Source organism: Myxocyprinus asiaticus, chromosome 28 (genome assembly GCF_019703515.2).
Source record: "Myxocyprinus asiaticus isolate MX2 ecotype Aquarium Trade chromosome 28, UBuf_Myxa_2, whole genome shotgun sequence".
NCBI lineage: Eukaryota > Metazoa > Chordata > Actinopteri > Cypriniformes > Catostomidae > Myxocyprinus > Myxocyprinus asiaticus.
The window spans coordinates 24,842,196-24,867,882 of record NC_059371.1 but is presented as its reverse complement, the minus strand read 5'-3'; the positions used below and the strand labels follow the sequence as shown (position 1 = coordinate 24,867,882).

At 38.0% G+C, this 25,687-nt stretch overlaps 2 protein-coding genes across 4 annotated transcripts in view; one reads left to right on the top strand and one right to left on the bottom strand.

Moving 5' to 3' along the window:
* The window catches only part of LOC127419036 (V-type proton ATPase subunit S1-like), a 691,126-nt gene that overhangs the window by 528,868 nt on the left and 136,571 nt on the right, over window positions 1-25,687 (bottom strand). Inside the window, exon 11 of one of the 2 annotated variants that reach the window (XR_007893594.1) lies at window positions 5,980-6,019. The exons of the other annotated variant lie outside the window; for it this stretch is intronic. The gene's annotated coding sequence lies outside the window, so the exon portion shown is untranslated. Of the gene's footprint in view, window positions 1-5,979; window positions 6,020-25,687 lie in introns of those variants that run through there. 2 annotated transcript variants of the gene reach the window in all.
* LOC127419027 (membrane-associated guanylate kinase, WW and PDZ domain-containing protein 3-like) overlaps window positions 1-25,687 on the top strand; it is a 203,567-nt gene that overhangs the window by 157,042 nt on the left and 20,838 nt on the right. For both annotated transcript variants that reach the window (XM_051660052.1, XM_051660053.1), the window contains 6 exons: window positions 2,639-2,718; window positions 3,440-3,497; window positions 7,758-7,882; window positions 17,416-17,607; window positions 21,437-22,009; window positions 25,152-25,183. In XM_051660052.1, the coding sequence (XP_051516012.1) occupies window positions 2,639-2,718; window positions 3,440-3,497; window positions 7,758-7,882; window positions 17,416-17,607; window positions 21,437-22,009; window positions 25,152-25,183 (1,060 nt within the window). The remainder of the gene's footprint in view (window positions 1-2,638; window positions 2,719-3,439; window positions 3,498-7,757; window positions 7,883-17,415; window positions 17,608-21,436; window positions 22,010-25,151; window positions 25,184-25,687) is intronic.

Here is a 25,687-nt window from a genome sequence, read left to right as displayed (position 1 = left end):
TTGCTCAGAACGAACCTAAATGAAAAGCATTTCATTTTTAGTCCCTGAAAAGAGTATCAAAAAGAAATGGTAGTGGGGGCCTGGGTAGCTCAGCGAGTATTGACGCTGACTACCACCCCTGGAGTCACGAGTTCGAATCCAGGGTGTGCTGAGTGACTCCAGCCAGGTCTCCTAAGCAACCAAATTGGCCCGGTTGCTAGGGAGGGTCGAGTCACATGGGGTAACCTGCTCGTGGTCGCTATAATGTGGTTCTAGCTCTTGGTGGGGCGCGTGGTGAGTTGTGCGTGGATACTGCGGAGAATAGCGTGGGCCTCCACACACGCTACATCTCCGCAGTAACGCACTCAACAAGCCACATGATAAGATGCACGGATTGACAGTCTCAAGTGGAGACAACTGATATTTGTCCTCCGCCACCCGGTTTGAGGCGAGTCACTACGCCACCACGAGGACTTAGAGCGCAGAGGGAATTGGGCATTCCAAATTGTGGAGAAAAGGGGAGAAAATTAAAAAAAAGGAATGGTAGTTCGCTGTCAAAATTGTATACTTTGAAAGGCAACACGGTCGACCGGGTGTGATCCGATATGGAACGCAGAAAAACCCATATAAAGTATACCCGGGGCTTTAGTTTGGACATGGTCCTAGAATGAACTCCTCATTTGTACATTTACATGTAACTGTGTGTGCAGAATAGATTTTTTAAAATAATTTTACTTTTGCAAATGGCAATTTAGCAAAATCTACTAAAGAGACTGAAAACCGCTTTTATGTGCTTCTTGAAGTCAGTCCAATTATGTGCTTTATTAAATTGTGTACATTTTGTGTACCAGGTAGAAAAATGCTTTGCTTTTCTTCATTTTTTTTTTTTTAGAGAAAGCTCCAGGCTGAGTGCAAATATAAACAAACACAACTAAATACAGCTAAATGCAATACAAAACACCATATTGACAATGGGTGTCCATGGGCCACTCGTTGCCCCCTAGAATTACATTATAAATGTGTAGCTTTCTACATGTTTTTTTTTTCTTTTTTTCTTTCTTTCTTGTGGCCGTACCAGCCACAACTACAAAAAGCGACAGGACATTTTGTTTGATTGCTTGGTTTCTATTTCTGCTGCGTTGTGTATTGAAGACACGCCCTTAGTAAAATCTGGCAAAACTCTGCAAGGCAGTTTTTGGAGAGATATTATTTTAGAATATATGCAACAGGGCGATTTCTGCCCATAAACACTGCACAAGTTGTGCTGCATAACGAGGAACCCACTGTGGTGTATTTCCAGACAACGGAACAAAGAAAGATTTGTGGGTCCATCTTTTCCAGTTTTGCCTGTGATGCACTGTAACCTACCCCATATGTAGACAGCAGCTCTCCAGCTAAAGAGCTCACTCGGTAAACAGACCTCCGGAACTCCTGCAGACACATCAAGTGTGAAAGACTGGTGGAAATAGAAACGGCTCTTCTCCAGCGGTCTGACTTTGAAGCTTCCTCGCTAGCTTCTTTTTTTTTTTTTCTCTTTCTTCCATTACCTTTGTCTGTGGTCACACAGCCCTTAAGCAAGCATCTCTGCTGCCCAAACAGAGGACGAGAGAGCCAGCCAATCATTACTTCATTCTCTGAACAGTGCAAACTATCGGCTAAGTGAAGCTTTCCCAACGGGCCTTGCTTCCTCACATGTGTCTATCTGCATGAGTATTAGAAGATGAGCAACACCTTGTCATGAATATTTCAGATTTTAAAGACACATTTACGTTTTAAGTAGACTTCTTACTACTCCCTAGGAGAGACAACAAAAGCAGTTTTTGAAAAGGACATTTTCCTCTAACAGTATGAAAGACCAGATTTTTCCACGAAAGAAAAGCTTGCCATCTGTTTGTTAGCGACTGTTGAGCTGTGTTTATTGGCTGTTTGTTGGCTTTATTTTTACATTGCTGAAGTTTTATGCAGTGTTGGGTCGCAACCACTGTTGAATCTGTTAATACTGTATAATGTTTAAAAGAATAGTTCAACCAAAAATAAAATAAAATGTGTTTTTTTCCTTGAAGACTCCCATCATATCAGTAACCTTATTAAAGCTGTTTTATTCTACATGGAGAGGGTCTCCTCATGGGGGCTGCCATGTTAGGATCACATGACCAGTCCAATACAACTCGCTTAATCTAAGTAACCGCCCTGTTATTGGACACTATTCACAGTCAGCCCTGATTAATTTAATCCATGAGTGAAAGTAAATTTCTACAATGGCATATTTAACTGAAAACTATTGATTTTGAATGATGCTGCATCCACACTGGTAGGTGTCACTGTAAGTCTAAGATGACACAAACAAAAAAGTTACTGAATGTATCTTTAAATCAGTAAATGCCTAAAAAGCACAGGATGACTTGAGTGCTTTATTCTAAGTGTTCTGAAGCTGAACAGCCCGAATTTTAAGCATGTATTCACTGATAATCTTCCCCTCCAGTGAGCTGATTATTTGAAATCTTAAGTAATTAATTTCTGTGTGAGCTATTTTTTTAGTAGTAGATTAGTGAACTCCAGTGTAATTAAATGTAGGGATGGAATGATAAAAATTTAGGGCATGCAAAATAGGGTTTGTTTGCTAAGTGTTTGTTTGTATGCTTTTTATCCCTGTGTGTAGTCACAATACCAAGACCACGACCTGGCTTGACCCGCGGCTGGCGAAGAGAGCTAAACCCCCTGAAAAATGTGAGGATGGAGGTAAGACCAAGTCTGTTCATGAATCACACACACAGTAAGAGTAAATAGACCCTATAGCTGAGATGTGAGACATTATCCTCTCTCAGCCCTAGCCTGATCTCATTACATTTACGTGAACATGACAAAATGTTTGCAATTCAAAATTTACGTGCTGTATAACACGTTTGGCTGCAGTTTTCCAGTGAAATATCCAGCAGGGGGCGCCAAAAGCGAGTAAAATGGTGTATTCAGACGAGGTTTTAAGGTGAATTTTAGATGAATTTTAGATGGATGTTTTTAAAACATATCTCCCTAGCCTAAAACTTTTGCCTGAACCTAACCAACAGTGTTTTAAAATATAAATGAGATGTTTAAAAAAGACATCCTTACCAAATCAATGCCTAAACCTAACCATTAGTGTTTTTAAATATATATGAGAAGGCTGAGCTATTGTTATGCTACTGCAAAATGCAGTTGTTTCAGTATCGTAACCACTTTTAGTTAAAGTACTCCCCAACACTGCAAGAGAAAAGTCAGTGCATGATTCTCCATACAGCTTATTATTACCTCCACCCTCTGATCTCTTCTCTGCCCAAATACACATGTAAATCCTTCTTGACATACCTGGTGTTTGGCATCTCATAATTTTTAACATTAAAAAATCAGACCCCCTGGTGTTAAGCACTTGGGTGATTTGCATCTGTTACAGCTGTCTCTGATATGCCTGTCTGATTCTCTGCAGAACTTCCATATGGCTGGGAGAAGATTGAAGACCCGCAGTACGGGACTTATTTCGTGGAGTGAGTATGCGCTTATCAGTTATGGTCTCGTAGGAATGGTGGGTGGTACGTTTTTTGTCCACAACATCTTGGTTTACACAGAAGTTTTCTCTCGTAAATTTGGCTTCATCTTTTCTCAATTTTCATCTCATCTTTCAAAATTAATTTTTGGGGGAATAATAACAGTCGCACAGAAAATAAAGCAAATTAGAAACGACCTAGCCCTCATCCTCAAGCCAAAGGATCAAAGTCAACACAGAAGAAAGTAATGCAACTTACATAAGTTGTTTGATTTGGCAGTGGTATTATATAAATGACTTTAGAATGCCAAGTCACAATTCTAAACCATCATGTTCTGTGTTGAGCAAGATTTTAATATTTGAGGCTGTTGCAGACTAACTATTGGTCATGAAATATGCATTTTCATTAAGTGACACTATTGATAAAAAATATTTATTTATTCTATAAAAATTGGTCACCTGAAATTGTTACTTTAAGGAGCTATTTCTATTTGATCTAACACTTTAAATAAGTGTATACTTTTTTTTGGTGTAACCTAATGTATTCTGGTTGATTCAGACATATGAAATAATATTTTTAACATTAATAAATCCAGTTAATTTAGATGTTACCACATGAAACACATTTCTTAGGTTAACTGTTTTTTCCCCAGTGTATGTTATGGCTAATTCACAGTCAGTCTGTCATTATCGTAAAATTAAGGCCCCAACTGGGTGATCAAAACTTGTGATCAGAGTGATCAGGTTGTGTATCATCCTAATTTGTGATAATGATGGCTAATGATGTAATGATGATACATTATCCTGCTTATTACACAGCTACATACCAAATAAATACATACATTGGCATAAAATTATGAGTTGATATTATTTTATTATGTGAGAAGAAAGAGACCACATAGTGATACGAGAGACAAAAAACTAGCAGTGTAGAAAATTGACAGCAGAGAGCAAAGATAGCCAGTGCAAGATTTAATTTTAGTGCCATTATTATGTGTAAGGTCATCCATGCCGTGCGAGGATGTTTATGCAAGAAGGTCAACAAAACCTTTTTTTCTGAATGATACAGCATGGCATAATACCTCGCTATGCTCTCCCTGAATTATCAAAAGCTGAAACTTCATCAATCATATTAGAACTGTAACTCTCTCTCGCTCTCTCTGTGGATTGGGTGGGTAAGTCTCAGCATGAGTCATACACTGCAAAAGCACAAATAGTACTTTTCTTCTGCAAACTCGCAGTGCATAAACTGATTTTGCGAGTTATCTGTGGCTGTTAAAAGTTCTCCCGAGGTGCAGTCACAACCAGCAATGGTAAATTATGCAGACGAACAGTTTTCTACACTTTACGTGCAAACTGTGGGCTGGTAGGGGCCGTCTCTGTTGATAGAACAACACACCCCAGCACCAAGTGCTAACCTCTGCAGAAGAAGTTTGTGCTGTGAAGCTTGTGTCTCTTGAAATTCTTGCCAAGGCAATATTGATGCATTTCAGCAGTTAACAAACAAGAAAACAAATGTGGCATTTATAGACTAGAGGTTACATGCACAACAATTACAGAGGAAACTTTGAAATATGGCTGTTCTATGGTACCTGTAACCAAGGATGTGCTATTTAAGATTACTTGAAAGGTCATGAAGAGATTTACTGCAATAATAATTTTCTTAATCAGAAAATATGAAAACGAGAAAGTTATTTTTGTCTCACTTTCCAGCAAAATCTTATATACAGTTGAAGTCAGAAGTTTACATACACTTAGGTTGAAGTCATCAAAACTCATTTTTTAACCACTCCACAGATTTAATATTAGCAAACTATAGTTTTGGCAAGTCGTTTAAGACATCTACTTTGTGCATGACATGAGTAATTTTTCCAACAATTGTTTACAGACAGATTGTTTCACTTTTAATTGACTATATCACAATTACAGTGGGTTAGAAGTTTACATACACTAAGTTAACTGTGCCTTTAAGCAGCTTGGAAATTTCCAGAAAATTATGTCAAGCCTTTAGACAATTAGCCAATTAGCTTCTGATAGGGGATGTACTGAATTGGAGGTGTACCTGTGGATGTATTTTAAGGCCTACCTTCAAACTCAGTGCCTCTTTGCTTGACATCATGGGAAAATCAAAAGAAATCAGCCAAGACCTCAGAAGAAAAAGTTGAGGACCTCCACAAGTTTGGTTCATCCTTGGAATTTCCAAATGCCTGCAGGTACCACGTTCATCTGTACAAAGAATACTACCCAAGAATAAACACCATGGGACCATGCAGCCATCACACCGCTCAGGAAGGAGACGCATTCTGTCTTCTAGAGATGACCATAGTTTGGTGCAAACAGTGCAAATCAATTCCAGAACAACAGAAAAGGACCTTGTGAATATGCTGGAGGAAACAGGTAGACAAGTATCTATATCCACAGTGAAATGAGTCCTATATCGACATAACCTGAAAGGCTGCTCAGCAAGGAAACCGCCATAAAAAAGCCAGACTACAGTTTGCAAGTGCACATGGGGACAAAGATCTTACTTTTTGGAGGAATGTCCTTTGGTCTGATGAAACAAAAATTTTACTGTTTGGCCATAATGGCCATTGTTATGTTTGGAGGAAAAAGGGTGAGGCTTGCAAGCCGAAGAACACCATCCCAACTGTGAAGCATGGGGGTGGCAGCATCATGTTGTGGGGGTGCTTTGCTGCAGGAGGGACAGGTGCACTTCACAAAATAGATGGCATCATGAGGAAGGAAAATTATGTGGCTATATTGAAGCAACATCTCAAGTTACTCAGAGGTCCTTAGAGGACAAAAATGTCCATGTCAAAAAACCATAATAATATTATATATTAATATTATTTTCCATTTTCAATGGGTTAATTTTTTTTTTTGCCAGCATTAGTCCTGATCATAACTACCAAATATTCATTCATTTTCAGGATTTTAACCCTTTAAATGCCAGTTTGTTTACATAATGACACTTGTTTTTTACACACACGCGCAAATTTCTCAATACACACACACAAAACACACTCTGACATCCATACCAACACACCCACACAATTTTAGCTGCATCATTTATTCAATTGGGCTGCAGTGCTCTATAATACAGCAAACAGTAAATAGGAAAAAAGCATGTATTTGCTCCATAGGCTAAACATTTTGAAGCCAGGGCTCCGGAATGAAAGCATAATATCATAGAATTCATGATTTTATGCTTTAATGGCACTGGGGTCAAATATTGCAGTTTTAATGGGTTTCAATTTTTGTCTTGAAGGTCCTGAGTGTAACTATTTTGTGAACACAGTGTATTATAGATGTATTATAGGAACTGAGGTTGAAATATCAAAATTCCCCAAAAAATACACACCTTTGGCAAATTGTATGCCGTTGGCATTAACACAGCCAAAATGATAGAAAAAGCAAAAATAAAAAAAGACAAAAATGTCCCTAAGGCCACACAAGGGTTAATGTTGAAGTGATAAGGGCCAGTCCATAAATGTTTCAAAAGTATAGCCGCATTATATGTGTAAACATGATTTTAGTATGATAAAATCAGCGATTTACCAGTGCTATGGCATTTACCAGATTGCAGTGTTTACCAGCATTACGTCATCATGACAGCAAAGTTGTAATATTGGATATAACTTTACACAGATAAGGATAGTAAGCCAATGTGTCACCCTAAAATCACGTTAACACTTATAATGTTTACATCTTGTGGTTATACTTATGAAACTTTTATGTGTATTTTAATGTTTATGATCTGGCCCGATTCACTTCCATTGTAAGTAGCTTACTGTAACCTCGATTTTTGCTTTTCTTTTTCTTTTTTTACATAAATGAACGAAAAGTTTAAATTATGCTGTCGATTGAGCTTAACTTGTTTTAAACCCTCAACATTCCTTTTAGAATTAACCCTCAGAAATAAAAATGTGTACTGGAAAGGGTTACACACTTTCTAAGTCAAACCAGTTCCCATCTCAGTATAGTGTTTATTTTTTCTGTTGATTCACTACATGTCTGTGGTAAAGGAAAAAGTGACTGCCTGGTTACTGAATGCTGTTTAGACGACAAACAGGAAGAGACGCATGCGTACAATGCCTCACCTTTTGGCTGTTATACGTTTCTGTTGTTATTCACAATGACTCTTTGCATAAATAGATAAGCATTGCTCATGTTCTGTTCTCAGAGTGTTTGTGCAAGCATGCATGTCTTCGTATTTGCTTAGTCCAGTCCTGCACACTCACTGTCTCACTGTTTCCCTCAGCCACATCAATCAGAAGACTCAGTTTGAGAATCCGGTGCTGGAGGCCAAGAAGAAACTCAGCCAGGACACGTCTCCAGTCAACCAGCCAATAGCAGCAGCAGCAGGAGCCGTTCCGGTGCCCTTAAGTAAAAATTTCTTCTTCATTATTCCTCCATACCTCATTTTTCTACCACCTCTGTTTTATTTATTTTTTTTTTATTGTATTCCCTGCTAAAAATAAATAAATAGCTAAAGCCAGATTAAGATGGTTGAAGCTGCTCTTAGCTGGTTTAAGCTGGTCTCCCAGCCTGGCCAGCTAAAAAGTGGCCAAGAACCACCAGCTAACCAGCTTAGGCAGGTTACATTTTTTTCATCAAGGTTTTTTTCTGCTTTTGTTACTTAAATTGCAAGGAGTGGAGAGGTGACTGGAAACAAGGGAGAAGAGAAAGGGATTGAGAAAAGGAAATGTTACAAGCCAAATTTATTACATTACATTTAAGCATTTGGCAGACACTTTTCTGTGCAGTTTACAGTGCATTTTAGCTGTGCGTTTTATCAGTACATGCATTCCCTGGGAATCAAACCCATTATTATTATTATTACTATTATTATTATTATTATTATTATTTTCTTCTGGGAGGTCCAATTATAATGTTAGTCAAGTTTATTTGTGGCAAAAACACATTTTAGTTTCCATGACCATTGTCCACCTTTTATTTGACCTTTAGAATTATACACTTTGTGTCTTTAAAGGTATATTCCGGGTTCAATACAAGTTAAGCTCAATCGACAGCATTTCTTGTATAATGATGATTACCACAAAATATAATTTCGTCCTGTCCCTCCTTTTCTTTAAATAAAATCAAGGTTAGAGTTGAGGCACTTCATATGGAAGTGAATGGGGCCAAATTTTGGAGGGTTTAAAGGCAGAATTGTGAAGCTTATAGTTTTAGAAAAGCACTTACATCAATTCTTCTGTTAAAACTCATGTATTATTTGAGCTGTAAAGTTAATTTAAATCGTCATTTTAACAGTCATTTTAGGGTCTGTAGACATTACATCATCATGGCAACAAAGTTGTAAACTTTACACAGAAATCGTTAGTAAGGGATTTCTTCACACTAAAATCATGTTTACACGCACATTTTTAACATCTTGTGGCTATACTTATGAAAAAGTATTTTAACGTTTACGGATTGGCCGGGGGGGCAAAATAATTTTTTGTGGTAATCAGTATTATGCAACAAATTCTGTCGATTGAGCTTAACTTGTATTGAACCCGGAATATTCATTTAAGAAGCACCCCCATTGCATATGTAATGAGCAACAGCACTAAGTTCTGTGCTCTGCTTATTGCTTCATCCATGTCTTGCTCAAACTGTTCAGATTCTCATGATATGACCCCTTTAAATGTCAGGAGCCGTATTTTTACATTAGTAATAAAAATAAGATTATTTAAATACTGACTCTAAATTGTTGTACTCTGTACTCTAAAATGACAACTTGAACAGCTAATATAAGTGTTAACATGATTAGAAGCAGACAAGTGTGTCCATAGCCTTTTGTGAATGTGATTCACAAGCTGTAGCTGAAACAGTAATGGATGGCACTCACTAAAAGCACCTGATCCCAACCTTCTACATTACTCTAGAGAGAGCATTATTCACTCTAATGGTGAACAAATGTTCATTATGTTTTTCTACTTTATTCGATAAAGTTATGGTTTGGGTCAATTTGACCTCAGCAAAAACACCGAGAAAAAAAACAGATAAAACAAATACAAAACAGGCAGGAGAGAGTAGTGCTGCAGTGTACAATACACCAATCAGAGAATCTTGACATTAAAAATATATATATTTATTTATTTTAATTATGTTTTACATCTGTGGACTCTGAGACCCCAAATAGAAGTAATGTAAAAATGTTCATAGGGGATGATTGAAGCGAGTTTTCAAGTAGAAATATTGTTACAATTTTCACAAGATTTGGAAAAGTCATAAAGTACTATTTGCTTGTTTCAGCTTTTAAAAGGGCTGTGGGGTCTCTGAAAATCTTTTCTAAATTACTAAATATATTTCCGTTGCAACCCCCAGTTTTGAATATTTATTTTCATCTTTGTATTTTATAATAATTTTAATTCAATATACAGCAGCTTAAAGTCTAATTTATGCAAATTTACTGAACAAACTAAAGCACAATAGGCGAACAATGCCAGTGTTTATACTACACTCGCCTTCGTTTTTAAATTCATTTTTGGAGGAAAATAAGTAAAGAATGTCAAGTCCAAAACACATACAGTATTTCAACACTCTTATACTTCTACTTAATTTCAGCTATGTGCATGAACAGGAGAAATATCACCAAACGAACACCTTAGCAGAACAAATACGTCAGTGCATTTCGTCATTACTTTTTAGTGAACTAAACGAAGCCTTTTCACCCAGTAAGTCAGTTGGAAATCTAGGATTTACCATCGACAACCAACTCCATTTCACCAACCACATCTCAAAAACAACCAGATCATGTAGATTTGTACTCTGCAACATCAGGAAAATAAGACACTTCCTTTCTGAACATGCCACACAACTCCTTGTTCAGTCGCTTGTCATATCTAGACTGCACAACTGTAATGCTCTGTTAGCAGGCCTTCCTGCATGCGCAATTAGGCCTCTGCAAATGATCCAAAATGCAGCAGCATGTCTGGTCTTCAATGAACCCAAGAGAGCACGTTACACCCCTCCTTGTCTCTCTACACTGGCTGCCGTTTGCCGGACGTATCAAGTTCTAGGCTCTGATAATGGCATCTCTGTCTTGGATATTATTTTTCTGATGCAGCTGAAACTTTGTAATGCAGCACTTTTCATACTACTGTCTCCTTAAGATTAATCACTTATGTTTTCTTATGTTTATGTCTTGTGTTCATCTTTTTGTAAGTTTCTTTGGATAAAAGCATCTGCCAAATGAATAAATGTAAATGTAAGTGTAAATAAGCCTTAAATGTAAAGTGAACTCATAAAGCGAGTGATGTAAGTGGTGGTCAGGTGTTTGTTTATATTGAAGCAGAACGCTTTCATCAGAAGAAAATAAGCAACATCTGTGCTTGATATGACTTCAGCTAATCCTAGAGGCTCATAGCTACTTTCCTCGCGTGTTGTGTGTGTGTTTTAGCATCTGTTTGTGTATTTATGTGTGACCGTGTACTTGTTCAATTAAGCTCACCTGCGTCAGCTCTGTATGTTAATGCTCATGTTCCTCTCTGGTGCTGTAGGTGTTTCACTATTGATTTAAAAATGTCACAACCTTGTTCTATTCACTAATGTGACATTAAAGGGATAGTTCACCCAAAAATGAAAATTCTCTCATGATTTACTCACCCTCCTGGCATCCCAGATATGTATGACTTTCTTTCTTCTGCAGAACACAAATGAAGATTTTTAGAAGAATATTTGTGTTGGTCCATACAATGCAAGTGCATGGGTGCCAAAATTTTGAAGCTCCAAAATCCACATCAAGGCATCATAAAAGTAATCCATAAGACTCCAGTGGTTAAATGTGTTCAGACATGATATTATAGGTGTGGGTGAGAAACAGATAAATATTTAAGTAATTTTTTATCATAAATTCTCCTCCCTGCTCAGTAGTGGTAGACATGCTCAAAGAATGAGAATCACCAAAAACAGAAGAAGGAGAAAGTGAAGGAAAAAGGACTTAAATAATTTTTCACTCACACCTATCATATTGCTTCAGAACATATGGATTTAACCACCACAGTCGTCTGGAGAACTTTTATGTTGCCCTTATGTGGATTTTGGAGCTTCAAAATGTTGGCATCCATTCACTTCCATTGAATGGACCTACAGAGCTGATATATTCTTCTAAAAGTCTTCATTTGTGTTCAGCAAATGAAAGAAAGTCACACATCTGGGATGGCATGATGAGAGAATTTTCATTTTTGGGTGAACTAACCCTTTAAGCACTAGGTCTGTTTCTTTCACTTTCTTTTTCTCTTTATCTCTGTGCTTATTTCTTGTTTTCAGTAAGTGTTTGCTCATCTATCAGGTTTCAGAGTGGCCTGTTTCAACCATTGGCCCTTAGAGCTAAGAGTCAAGCCCCTCTCTGATATACACACTCATGTCCTGCATCCTAAATCATATACTTTCTGTCCTAAATAGTGTGAGGACTCATAGTCTGTCCCAACTCATAGTGCATAGAAAATAATATGCCAAATGTGCCTGGATGATACAGGAATACTTTTTTCAGGCAATGTTTTAATGTGTGCATTTGTGCATGGCAGTATGCTTTTTCAGCTAATATTGCCAACAATGGTTCTTTGAGAACTTTTTGAGTTGAAAAGCATACTAACTTCCAAAACTTTTTTGTGTGTTTTTATTGCTTTTAATAATAATCATAATAAAACACTCAGCCTCTATAATTGGATGTGTTTTATATGTTCCTTGTAAAACACATTATTTTGCCCGAATGCATAGCTACTTTTGTAGCTTTTGTATCTATAAGCAGAGGCTAACTGCAAAACATGACCACATACTTGTAGTGCATAGTATAAGTATTACGAATCGCGATGCAGCCATACACACACACAGCAGGGGACACTGGTTTCAGCTGAGTTGAAGACTGATTTTGTGCTCACCCTTTAGAACTACAATAACTTTCCATTAAAAGACATGCTGCTCTGAACATTTCTGCTCTGTCATCAGCACTACCTAGCTATCTGTCCTGGGATTATTTCCAGTTTGACATGAATGTTTGCATTGGCTTCTGTTGGGTGTTATATTTGGTGTGCTGAGCACATGACTGAGTTCAGTTTCAGGTTGATGAAGGTTAAACTGGTGAGAAGCAGGACTCTGATTGTTCGATGTTTGGGCTCACGGAGCATCTCTGTCTCCTATGTCTTCCTGTGTCCTCTGAGCACTGATTTTGTCCTCTTGTCCCCATTGAAAAGGCAGTGGATGTCTGTTTTGTCTCATTAGTGAAAGCACATGCTGCCCTCTTATGCTACGCTCTTTTAGCTGGCCAAGAAATTTTAATGAGTGGATGGCGACTGCCTATCTGAGAATAGGACAGGGATGAGTGCGCTGTTTTACTTTACTGATCTAATCAGGTTCCTTTAGGTATAAACGTTTGAATTTTGTGTTGGGGGCATATTAGAAGCAATTAAAAGGATAGTTCATCCCAAACGAAAGTTCTGTCATCATTTACTCACCCAAATGTTGTTTCAAACTCGTATAACTTACTTTCTTCCGTGGAACACAAAACAACTCGACACCATCACACTTTACTTATAATCGAAGAACTAATGGGTGTGATGTCATTTAGAACAAAATATGGCTGAAACTAAGGTGTTTTTGAGTTTGTTTCAGTGGTTCGTAACAGCTCGCCAAGACAAACTTTCAGGAAAAACTTTGTACTGGCTGCTAAACACATACTTACTGCCATTGGTCCACATCATCGGTAGATGTGCCCTTCAGCTCTACCTACTTTGAGTCTGACAGCTAATTCCAGTTACATTATTTAGTCCGTTAAGATTAGTCAATATGAACACACGGGTGTGCAGAGGTATTAGCGAACTGGTGCAAATTTACCAACATCTGTACTATCGTTCGCATAGAGACATTTTCCAAAAACATGTCATGCATTTTATTTTGTTTGTTTGTTTAATTAGTTTCTTAAAAAAAAAAAAAAAGAAAAAAAAATCTACTCAAATACTCTTAAGTGCCCATTCACTGCCCATGTTTTTTTTTTTATTTTTATTTTTTTTTTATTTAATGCTGTTTCACTCATGTGCCATCTGGAGCAGAAAGCCATTCACCCATCTGCCATCTCCCATAGCAAAATATGCCTATCATCAGGCGCGGCTCGTCCGTATGGGCAGGTTGGGCAGAGCCCCACCTAAATATTGATCCACTTGAAAACATAAATCTATAATATAAATTGACAATAATGTAATGTAACCCTTACATGTGTTCAGAATGCTGACATATGTATTTAAAAGCAGGCCTAGTATAAGTTTTATTTTATTTTTTAAGTCGGTATGTAGCCGAAACCTCCGTTACACTGTGTTTGATATATATTTAGGAGCATGTGGGCCAGAGAATCCGCTGCCTTCTCAGACTGCACAGCGCCCCTCATTTTCCCCAATGGAAATCTGTGGTCAAATATGGTACTGCAACAATCCCTCATTGAGATGCATTGGTGCAGAAATATATCTGCCCATAATTGTTGAGCCAACCCGAAGGTAACTTTAGTATTAGTGTGTGCCAGCAGTGTGACGGATTGCGAACATGGCGAGCGCTATCGATGGACGTATGTGTAACAGTGTGTCGTTTCTGTTGCAAATTTAGACAAATTTGCCATCTAACAGCTTGGTCAAGAAAAATTGTTTGGAAATCAAAAGACAAAGGTCAGCAAACATTGGCTTTGTGTAAACTGAATAAAATGTTGTGTTTCCTATATTTATTTTTTCATTCTTATTTTACAGGGGGATAAGGGGGTTGTATAGTCTACAGTAGTGGTGCATGTGATTTAAAATATTTCTATTGTGAACCTATCTACTACTCGAAACTGATTTAAAACATTATTATTATTATTATTTCCATTATTATTAAGCATTTAGTTTTTTAGTATTGTGAAATCGTGTAAATGGCATGTATTATGATATGAATAATGACTTGAATGAGTTGAATTATGTGAAGAAAAAAAAAGGAGAAAAAACCTGGTTATACTTAACCTATAGTGCTCAGAGTAAGATCTGCCCCATCTAGATCTTTGATCACAAGCCGCTACTGCCTATCATCATTCTTCTGTCTGTAATCTGGCCATTAACACTCTTTTATACACCCATATTTGCAGTAGTATCAGTGTCATATCAGTGTAATCAGCGCATATTATAGCCGCGTATTGTGTGTTAGCGCATTAGCATCATATGTAGAATGTAAACATGAGAAATAACACATTATCTACTGCATATATATTCATTTAAATCATCATGGAGTGGTTAAACAGCTTCTTTTACTGATCTTGTGTGAAAAGTCATTTTAATATCACATTAGTTAATGTTTTACATGTAGTCTTGAGTGTCCTCATATTTAAATGCTCCTCTAAACAACTCCCCCAGCGGTGTGGTGGGCGCCTGAATGTTCGCAAACAGTATGTCATTCATCGAACCTCCATCTGACCCTCAAAAATAATAATATTAAAATGTTTTATGTGTTTTATATGTTTTATTTATACACTTAAGCTATGATAAAAAACATTTTGGCTCCATGGGGCGGCAGTGCCCATACTCAGTGTATATACAACGCTCATATTACACCTTTAATAACACTGTGACATTTGATAATCAGCTCGCCCTGAGTGCGACAGTGGTTCTTTATGCATGACAAGCATAATAAAGTGGACATAAACATAAGCAATCCTCCTTTTCCCTGAATTCCCTCACCGACCAATTGTGAAAGCAGCACTAAGGGCAAAGAGAGATAAGGATAAATCTAGTATGCAAGGATGCATTCGCTTGTACCTGTGTCTATCACTGTACTCTGCTCTTGTTAAACAACCAACTCGCATGCACCCATGTGCAGGTGTTGCACAGTCCAAATGCGTGTCATGGTTATTACAGTCAACATAATCCTTTTCATAGGGCCAGTCCAACTCATCAATGTGGTTATTATGCAAATCCAGTTCCCATGGCAAATGGTGAGATATCCATCCCTGCTCTCCTAATGAGATTGATGTGGTCTCATCTGATGCAGTTGGCACTCTCAGATGAGGCAAGAATAAATCATACTGCTGCGCTATTTCAGACATAAATTACTGTAATTAGTGTACGAGCTGCCATTTACTGCCAATCCAGTATCAGTGTTAAACATCTTTATCTGAAGAAAAATAATTAGAAGCAAAAGATCAAGACTGATCTAACACCAGACAGGTTTTGCCTATATAGTCAAATGAAAAGGGAAATAGAAGTAAAATATAGGATATTAAAACCTGAAAACACCTACATTGTGGTGACAAGCCAATGGTCTCCACTAGGAAAACCGCTTACTAAACATACAAAATAATAACCTTTCTTTATGTTTAGATTTAGGGGTAGGGTTAGGGGATAGGAAATATCATTAGCCTAGTGAAAAATCAATGGAAGTCAACCATGATAAAAAGGCAAATGTGTGTGTTTGTGTATTTATGTATTAAACTATAGTTTGAGAACAGAATTGTTCTGAAAAGTTAGATAAATCTGACAAATCATTGTGGGGAAACTGATTAATAAATAAAGCAACAAAAAAAAAAAAAAAATGGAAAAGGTTATTCTATAATATTTCAAATGTATCTTTTTATAAAAATCAATAAATAAATAAAAAATAATAGACATTTATGGTATATATAGTGTACACATTTAGATAGCTTTAAAGAACAGGTGGATAGAGAAATGTTTTATTCTTCTCATCACAAATATGTTACTATTAAATCCAATCAAACCCCCCCTAAAACTACCTGAGATCTCTGACATGTAATCCCATCTCCTTAATGAAAGATGTCCTTCCAAGAATTATCAAGTGTAATCCAGTTTTCTTTTTACTGCATGATACCGCCTGCCATAGAATTGCCGAAAATTTAATTCCTGCTAGTTGTTTTTAGCTTTCTGTTTATTGCAGTGCAATATTTAAAGTTATGTAAAGCAATTCAACGTGGAGGGGTCACCATGGCAACATAATTTATACAGCCCTCAAATTTCTAGATGCACACTAACCCCACAAATTGGTTTAAGAAAAAATGAGATCATTACTGCCTCATCAGGGAACATTTTATCAGATGAAAACATTGTCACCAAATGTTGCTAGATCATTTATGTAATGTTTATTAATGAACAGAATTCTTAACCAGAACACTCTTATAAATATGCTGGTGTGGTTGTAAATGGCGAGCAGTTATTTAGGGAGAGAGTAATGAATGGACTGTAATGATTACTTGGATCCAATCCCACAATCATTCACTCATTTAGTAATACATCTTTTACTCTCTCTCTCTCTCTCTGTTGCATTATTGAAAATAAATGACTAATGGAATCCAGGCCTCCCTCTGAGACTTCTTTCTGAGTCACTCTTTTTTGTAGTTCTCTGTCCCACATTCTCAAATCTGTCTCTTTTAGAGTCTGTTTTCATAATGGTTTTAGTTGTGCATTAATAAGAGCCCTGCAGGAACAGTTCAAATTAAAAGAGAACTTCATTTATTTTGACACAGAAAATTATTTCTATACTAACAGCTTACATAAAGTACATTATTGAATAAAATGTTGTGCTAGTGACACGTGTCACAAAGCAGAATTGCAAAAATTATGTTTTCAAACAGCTTTCCCAAACCACTCCCCCTCTTCCATTGAGCCAGTGTTGCAGTATTGGGCTGGTCAGAATGCTCAAACAAACAAAGCAATGTTGTGAAAGCACGACTGTGTTTATAGTTTGCAGGGAGATCAACCTATGAGTGGCTTATGTTTTCTCTGTATATTAAACTGGGATAGGAGAAAGTATTTTAACTTTTTTTTAAAATACACATTTCACCTCAACAAGCTCAACGTATTTTAACTTTTTTTTAAAGTACACATTTCACCTCAACAAGCTCAACATTTTTATTGTCTCAATGCACATAATATACTCCCCCTTTCGTTTAGATGAAGCTGGTTTGAGGGCATTCACACGGGACCCGTCTCAGCTGCAGGGGGCGATATTGCGCACAGCACTTAAGAAGAGTCCCCAGGGCTTTGGTTTCACCATCATCGGTGGAGATCGACCAGACGAATTCCTGCAGGTCAAGAATGTCTTGAGGGATGGACCTGCTGCACACGATAACAAAATCGCTTCAGGTAAATCCAGTTGGCTCCTATCCGTTTACCTCTGAGGCATCCTGTGCTTATTCTATGAATATCTAAGCACTATCCTTCAAGCTGTCACATAATTAATTTGATCTAAGTAGCCTTACCCACTTAACACCCATGCTCATTCATGTTTATCCCTGCAATCTTGAATGGTACGATATGTGGGATGCATTTCTTGGCCAGACTCCATTACTTGGAGCATTGCCGGGCTGCCAGACCTCCAGTAAATAATCCTCTCAAAGTACAGACAGCATGATTGCATACATAGTGGTAGAATAAATCAGAATTGGTGGGTGAGCATCAGGGGAACTGGCATTCCTGCAGAGTTGCATTCTGCGATAATTACAGAGCTTAGACTAACACTCACTACCCTCCATTACAATGTGAGGAAACAACTGCCTCCATACTTCAGCTCCCAAGGTGTTTCAGTCTGTATATAGAATTGTAAAACAAGTTAACAAGTTAACTGTACATTTAATTCTGGAATATTCTGGTGCTATACACATGCTTCAGCCAGCTCAAAGAGGCATGCTTAGGGGTAAATGCATCAGCGTCTAGTTTGTTTATGCAAATTCTTACATTGTGTCAACAAGCCATCAAAAATGGTTAAATGGCTTTTTATGAGCCCTTCCTCTATATCTGACATTACAAATCTACATAAATACACACGTTATAAAACACTAATCCAAGTGTGTTTGTGTTGAACAATTTTTAATTGCATACATTTCAATTCTCACAGTTTACTTATATGTACCGTTTACATATATGTTGATATAGTACCCTGCTGATAAAACATCTTAAACTAGCCTAAGGTGGTTAGCAAGTCTCTAAGCCTGGCCAAATGGTCAGGCTGGCGACTTAAGCAGGTCAGACTAAGAAACCAGCTGGCCAACCCGCTAAACCAGCTTTGCCAGTCTGAATGATGAGCTAGACCATCTGAAGACCAACTTTGGCTGGGAGACTAGCCAAAACTAACTTGGCCAGGATGGGAGACCAGCCAAACCAGTAAAAAAATAAAATAAAATTGTCTCAGCATGGCATAGATTTTTAAAGGGATAGTTCACCCAAAAATGAAAATTCTCTCATCATTTATTCACCCTCTTGCCATCCCAGATGTATGTTTTTCTTTCCTCTGCAGAACACAAACGAAGATTTTTAGAAGAACATCTCAGCTCTGTTGGTCCATACAATGCAAGTGAATTGTGACCAGAACTTGGAAGGTCCAAAAAGCACACAAAAGCAGCATAAAGGTAATCCATACCTTAAATCCATGTTTTCTGAAGCAATCCAATCGGTTTTGGGTGAGAACAGATCAAAATGTTTTTTCACTATAAATCTGGACATCAGCAGTCTCCTTTCCGATCATGATTTCAACCATGATTACACCTCCTAGTGCTCATCTAGCGATACATCTTCTAGCAATCTGTGCATGTGTCAGGCACTAGGAAGTGTAAACGTGTTTGAAATCATGATTGTGCCTAGAAACTGCATTGGCAAGCTGTATAGTGAAAAAGCAGTTACATTTTAGACTGTTCTCACCCAAAACCGATTGGATCACATTAGAACACATGGATTAAACCACTGGAGTTGTATGGATTTATTTTATGCTGCTTTTATGTGCTTTTTGGATCTTCAAAGTTTTGGTCACCATTCACTTGTATTGTATGTACCTACAGAGCTTTTTTCTGTTCTGCAGAAAAAAGAAGGTCATACAAATCTGGGATGGCATGAGGGTGAGCAAAGGATTAGAGAATTTTTCATTTTTGGGTGAACCATGCCCAAAGTCTTTCTAGCACGTCAGTCCACTGTCGGCCATCTTTGGAACACTCTCAGAAGGCTATTTCCAGTCATGACAGTGCAGCTTCTATCGACTTGAATGGGGAAAGACCGAAATCTAAAAAATGGTTGGTCAAGATTTCGATCAAAGAACATATTTCAAATCAGCGATAAAATTTGATAATACTGGAATCATAAATTGTGCTTCATATTACTCTAAAAATGAAATTTCCCCGGCTTGTATTGCTAAAAAAGTGATTGGCTCTTTTACTTGTAAGGCGGGACTTCCTTTCTACATCTGTTGACCGTTGGGCGCTAGAGCTTCTTGGTTGAGCGTTCCAATTTCTCCCATTAATTTTAATAGAAATGGCCCATCTCTGCTATACCTTTAAGCTGGTTTGTTTTAAAGAGGTTTTTAGAAGGGACTTAAACTGGCCAGGCTGTGAAACCAACTAAACCAACTGAACACCAGCTTTCCCATGTTGGGAGACCAGCCAAACCAGCTTAAAACCAACTTTGCCTGGTTGGGAGACCAGGAAAAGCAGCTAAAAACTATCTTGGCCAGGATGGGAGGCCAGCCAAACCAGCTAAAAACCAACTTGACTAGGATGGGAGACAAACTAATCCATCTTAAACCACCTTAGGCTGGTTCAAGTTTTTTTTTTTTTTTTTTTTTTTTTCAGCAGGGTATTAGTATAGTTCTAACCCCACCCTAAGGCCATCATGGTTTGCTGTAGACCTAACCCTGCCTGGAAACAACTCACTGTAAACAACTGTACCTTGTGAGTTCCTGGTGTTGTTCTCTCACTAAACACCTTGACTCCTGCGGCACTTTGACAGGATGTGTGTTCTATGCCAGTATTATGAATAGCAGGATGACAGAGCTAAAACAATCACTTCCAAGAGAATGCAGCTCCATTGCTTTAACAGGAGCCTCTGTGTTGGAAAGAAATGAGATCCAGTCCACAGATGGATCAGTACTGTACCTGCTGCCCTGCTCTGCATTGATCGTTTTGCTTGCTGAGCTAACAGTGCATGCAGGGAGTGAAGACTGGAAGGATGCCATTGATTGGCCCAGAGTAGAACGGATGCAGGAAACCCCCAACGACTGTGCATAGATCAATAGACACACTTGCCATTAGATAGACTGACCCAACCAGGCAGATCATTGACTTTAGCTCAAGTAATGGTTATGTGGGCACAGCCTCTTTATCAGTGCACCTCATACTAATACATACTCTTCTGTGAACTCTACAGAAGGAGCTAAGATGTTTTCATTGCTGGAATCAAAACAGTTTAAAGGCACTTGTAATTCTGTTAAATGGACGTTTTTGACTGTTACGGCTCAGCTTACTGTTTTTTCAGCATCACTGTGTTGTTTAGATGCTGTGTCTAGTTCAAAAAGAAACTTTTATAAACATGTCTCGAGACACCTGCGCTCTGTTTCATTCGTTGCACTGCAGTTTTTTTAAGGCAGCATTCTAAGCAAAATGGAATCTCTTAAGTGACTGATTTGCAACACTCTACATAGGTAGCAACACCTTTAACTGTCACTAATGCACACAACACGAACACAACTCACGTGCAGTGCATGACAGACTCGGCTAAATTGATTTCAAATGAGTCTGATATTAGCATTTTGCTAAGCTAAAGGCTGAATAGTCTAATATGCAAAACAAAAATGCATACCACGTACTAATATTGAGTGAAAGAGTACTTTTTAATTAGATTGAACTACTGTCTTGTAATACTTTTTGGTATCGAATAAATATGCTTAATTTGAATGTTTTCATCTAGTTTGACGCAATGCATTCTAGCACTGTTCCACAGAGGTTAAAAGTGATGCTGCCTTTGATTTTGGCCAAACGATATATCTTGTAATTTTGCTGCCTACTGTTTGGAACAGTTTTGCAGTAGGTGCATACCTATGATGCATGTGCATGCTGTCTAGGTAGGCAGTGCACTAGAGTCTTGTTGGGCAGTGCACTAGAAAGCAACACAGCCAACATGTTTTTCATACATTTTTCTTCTGTCCCTTAAGGTGATGTTATTGTGGACATTAATGGCACATGCGTGCTGGGTAAGACCCATGCAGATGTAGTCCAAATGTTCCAGTCCATTCCTGTGAACCAGTATGTGGATATGGTCTTGTGCCGTGGATACCCATTGCCTGAGGACACCAATTCCAGTGAAGAGGGCACAGGAGACACGGTGACTGCCATGCCACTGATGGATGGGCAGCCCCTCCCTTTAGATGCCACACCCTCTCCACAGGATCTCCATTATGTAACCCCTGACGGTAGACACCCGGCCGCACCTATGCCCAATGGCCGATACCCTGAAGCAGGGGAGACCACCTTACTGCAGCCCGAGCTTGTCAGCGTGCCTCTGGTGAAAGGGCCAAGTGGATTCGGCTTTGCCATCGCCGACTGCCCGCTGGGCCAGAAGGTGAAAATGATTCTGGATGCGCAGTGGTGCCGAGGCCTGCTAAAGGGGGATGTGATTAAGGAAATTAATAGGCAGAATGTACAGACCCTCAGTCACACGCAGGTTGTGGATATCCTCAAAGATCTGCCCGTGGGTAGTGAGGTCAACGTGCTGGTACTCAGAGGAGGTGAGTAGAAAAGAGAGTGTGATAGGGTCCAAAATTAACACTCAGGAAGTAAGAGTCAGGGGCTGTACAGACCAAATATGTTCTTGCGTTAAAAAAGCATTAGCGCATGTTACATAGGAAAAAACATGTTTGGTGTGAACGACCCCTTACTCGCAGTGGCCTTTACTGCAATGTAATATATGGTTTCAATTACTTTTAAGAATGACAGTCTGACCTTTACTGATGTAAGCAAAGCAAGCAATTAAAATAAAAGACATACAAATCTTCTACTAAAGAAAACATCTGTCTTTTAGCAATGTTTACCTCAGAAGTTTATCTAGGATGCCTAAAGTTGGTTTTGTCTCCAGAACAACTCCATGTGGTGACACATCTGTGTAATATTCCTTGCATTAAATCACCACAATGAATAGGCCTGTATTAGGAAACAAAGTCACGGTGTATCTTTACATTTTTGTGTTAGATGTACTGTTATTGAGAGACTGAGAGTGATCTTTTCTATGAAGCTTTGAGTTACACATTTTCCTGCACTGTTTGTCACTAATATGCAAGGAAAAACATTTGAATCCCATAAATCCTAAATCCCAAAATGGGATAAAAATCATGCAAAATACAGTTTCATGGCCAGTAAGTAATATGTATGGCCAGTCAATTTTCTCAATTCACTCACCATGCAGATGCGTCAAAAAAGTTCTGTGAGAAAACCAAGGATTGTGTAATGAAACAGCTGTGTATGTTTGTGACAGTTAAAGAAAGAGAGATTGCAAACTGAGAGACATAAAGTTGAGTTAGAGAAATGGTTTATTTAAGTTGTAGATCTGCTGACAAAGTGAGAATTTAGAGTGAGAGATAGCAGAGAGGTTGAGAGAGCTCAGAGTAAGAAAGATTGCTGTGTTTGTGTGAGGTATGGAGGAATAGTGTGTGAGCCTGAGAGTGAGAAATCACATTTTAGGGAGAACTATCATCTAAGCATACATCATTATGACATCATTAATGCCTGAAGCAAAAAGCATTCACACTTACATGCTGTGGTGACACTTGAAAATGGATTGCTCTGTCTCGTTACAGCAGATTACTGGGGTGATAATGTCAATTTGTGAAGTAATTGAGATAAAGTGATGTCATTCTTAAAGGGATAGTTCACCCAGAAATGAAATTATCTCGTCATTTACTCAGCTTCATGCCATTCTAGATGTGTATGACTTTCTTTCTTCTGCTGAACTCAAACAAGATTTTTAGAAGAATATCTCAGCTCTGTTGGTCCTCACAATGCAAGTGAATTGTGACCAGAACTTTTGAATCTTCAAAAATGGCAAGAATAAAAGTAATCCATTAAACTCCAGTGGTTAAATCCATATCTTTTGAAGTGCAATGATAAGTGTGGGTGAGAAACAGATCAATATTTAAGTCAATTTTTACTATAAATCTCCACCTTTGACCAGCCTCGACCAATAGGTGGCAAAATGCACGAAAAATGCAAATTGTCAAAACACAAAAGAAGAAGAATCTGGAAGTGCAAGTGAAAATGGAGATTTATGGTAAAAAAAAAAAAAAAGGACTGAAATATTGATCTGTTTCTCACCCACACCTATCATATCATTTCAGAAGATATAGATTAAACCACTGGAGTCTTATGGATTACTTTTATCCTGATTTATGTGATTTTTGGGATTTAAAGTTATAGTCTAGTGACCATTCACTTGCATTGTGTGGACCTACAGAGCTGAGATACTCCTCTAAAAATCTTAATTTGTGCTCAGCATAAGAAAGAAAGATATACGAGAGAATTGAGAGAATTTTCATTTTTGGATTAACTATCCCTTTAAATATTTTAGAATTTAGGCATGTTTTGCATCTTCACTGTTTTCATTTGTCTCTAAAAATCAAACTTCATCTTCAGTCAATTATTTGTGGTATAACATTAGAAGACTATGTGTAGTCCAAATACTGTAGATATGTACTATAAAGAACCTCTGAATTTACTATCATGCTGTTAGCCACAAAACGGTTGTTAGACCAGTGCTACTATCTCTCGAACTTGTAGACAAAACCACCGACAGTGTTTGAATTTAATTGAAGCCTGTGTTGAGAGATGGACTCAGTGAGCACATAGTGGCTATACACACAGATCTATATTGTGTCTGGTCTGTGGTTTGTCTGCAGCCCAAGTGAAAATATCAGGTTCTGCATTCACTTCTAAGTTTCAGCTGTCCCAATGCCCCAGTCAGACTAGCGTTATAAAGGTCAAGCTGATTCGTAACCCAGCTTTTCTTCTCTGATGTGCACAAACATGGTTAAAAACTTAATATATGCTCTCAAACCAACCAAATATAAATAGTCATTGTCCTCTTAAATGGATAGTTCACCCAAAAATGGCATTTCTTTCATCATTTACTCACCTCACATTGTTCTAAACCCATATGACTTTCCAATGTGGGACACAAAAGCATATGTTAGACTGAAAGTTTGTTTGCCTCAGTCACCATTTACTTTCATTGCATCTTTTTTCCATACAATGAAAATGAATGGTGACTGAGACTGAACATTCAACCTAACATCTCCTTTTGTGTTCCACGGAAGAAAGAAGGTCATATGGGTTTGGAAAAACATGTAAATGAATTTAAAAGAATTAACATTTTTGGGTGAACTGTCTATTTAACATTCATCAATTGCACACGCACATAAACATTGACTGCTTTATGCCTACCTCAGGCAGTCCTACCTCGCATTGTATAGATTATGTCATCAGATTTACTTCTTCAGTTTACATAAACCCAGTGTGGAGTACATTGCCACTTAGTGGACAGTGTTGATTTTCATTTTTGTTCTACAGTATTAATACTGTGTATTAATATCAGAACTATAAACTGGATCCAGACCTAACTCCAGGGACGGATTTTGGTTTAAAACTATTCATTTAACTGTGTAATGATTTCCACCAAGTGATGAGGGTTCAAATGTTTAATAGTGGCAAACCTCCTGATATTGCCATTAAAGGTTCAAATGAATTGATATTTATGGCCTCTCTTAACCATTAATGCCCAAGTATTTAGTCTTGGAACATACCTCTCTAATTGTACAGGTTCATTCTTAATTTACTCTTTTTATTAAATTACATCACTCTCTTTTTCTGTTCTGCCTGCAGGTCAGACCTCTCCCGTGAAGTCTCTCAAACCTGTAAGTTGGTTTCAAACCTTAAATGTCTGTAATTACTCAATCGTTGGGGTTTAATTTAGACACACACTGGGGAGTTTTGAAGAAAGGAAGCTGTGTGTAATGAAGATGAACAGGATGAATTATTTAACATCCTCCCTCGCTTGCGTTCACGGTTTTCCAGCGAGGCATGTTCCTTGCAGTTTTACATTATTCACAGAGCAAGTGCCAAATGCTCTAATGTTACTTTAAGAGCTGAATGTGGTGAATCACCTTAAAGCAAACATGAGGCTCTGCAGTGGAACATCCCTGCCCCTCTGGAGCACTTCCTTTTGGACTGCTCTCACAAGTTTTTCTCAAGTGATGAGTTTCGTACAGGCTCTACTATAAATCAGCTGCGATTCAAAAATGGCTCGCAGCCAGGTATGTTCTGATAGGGTCATAGACAGCAGGGAATAACATTCATAAATGCAAATTAATTTCAACTAACCATATAATAGTGCATCATGAGTATACCAAAAGACTGTG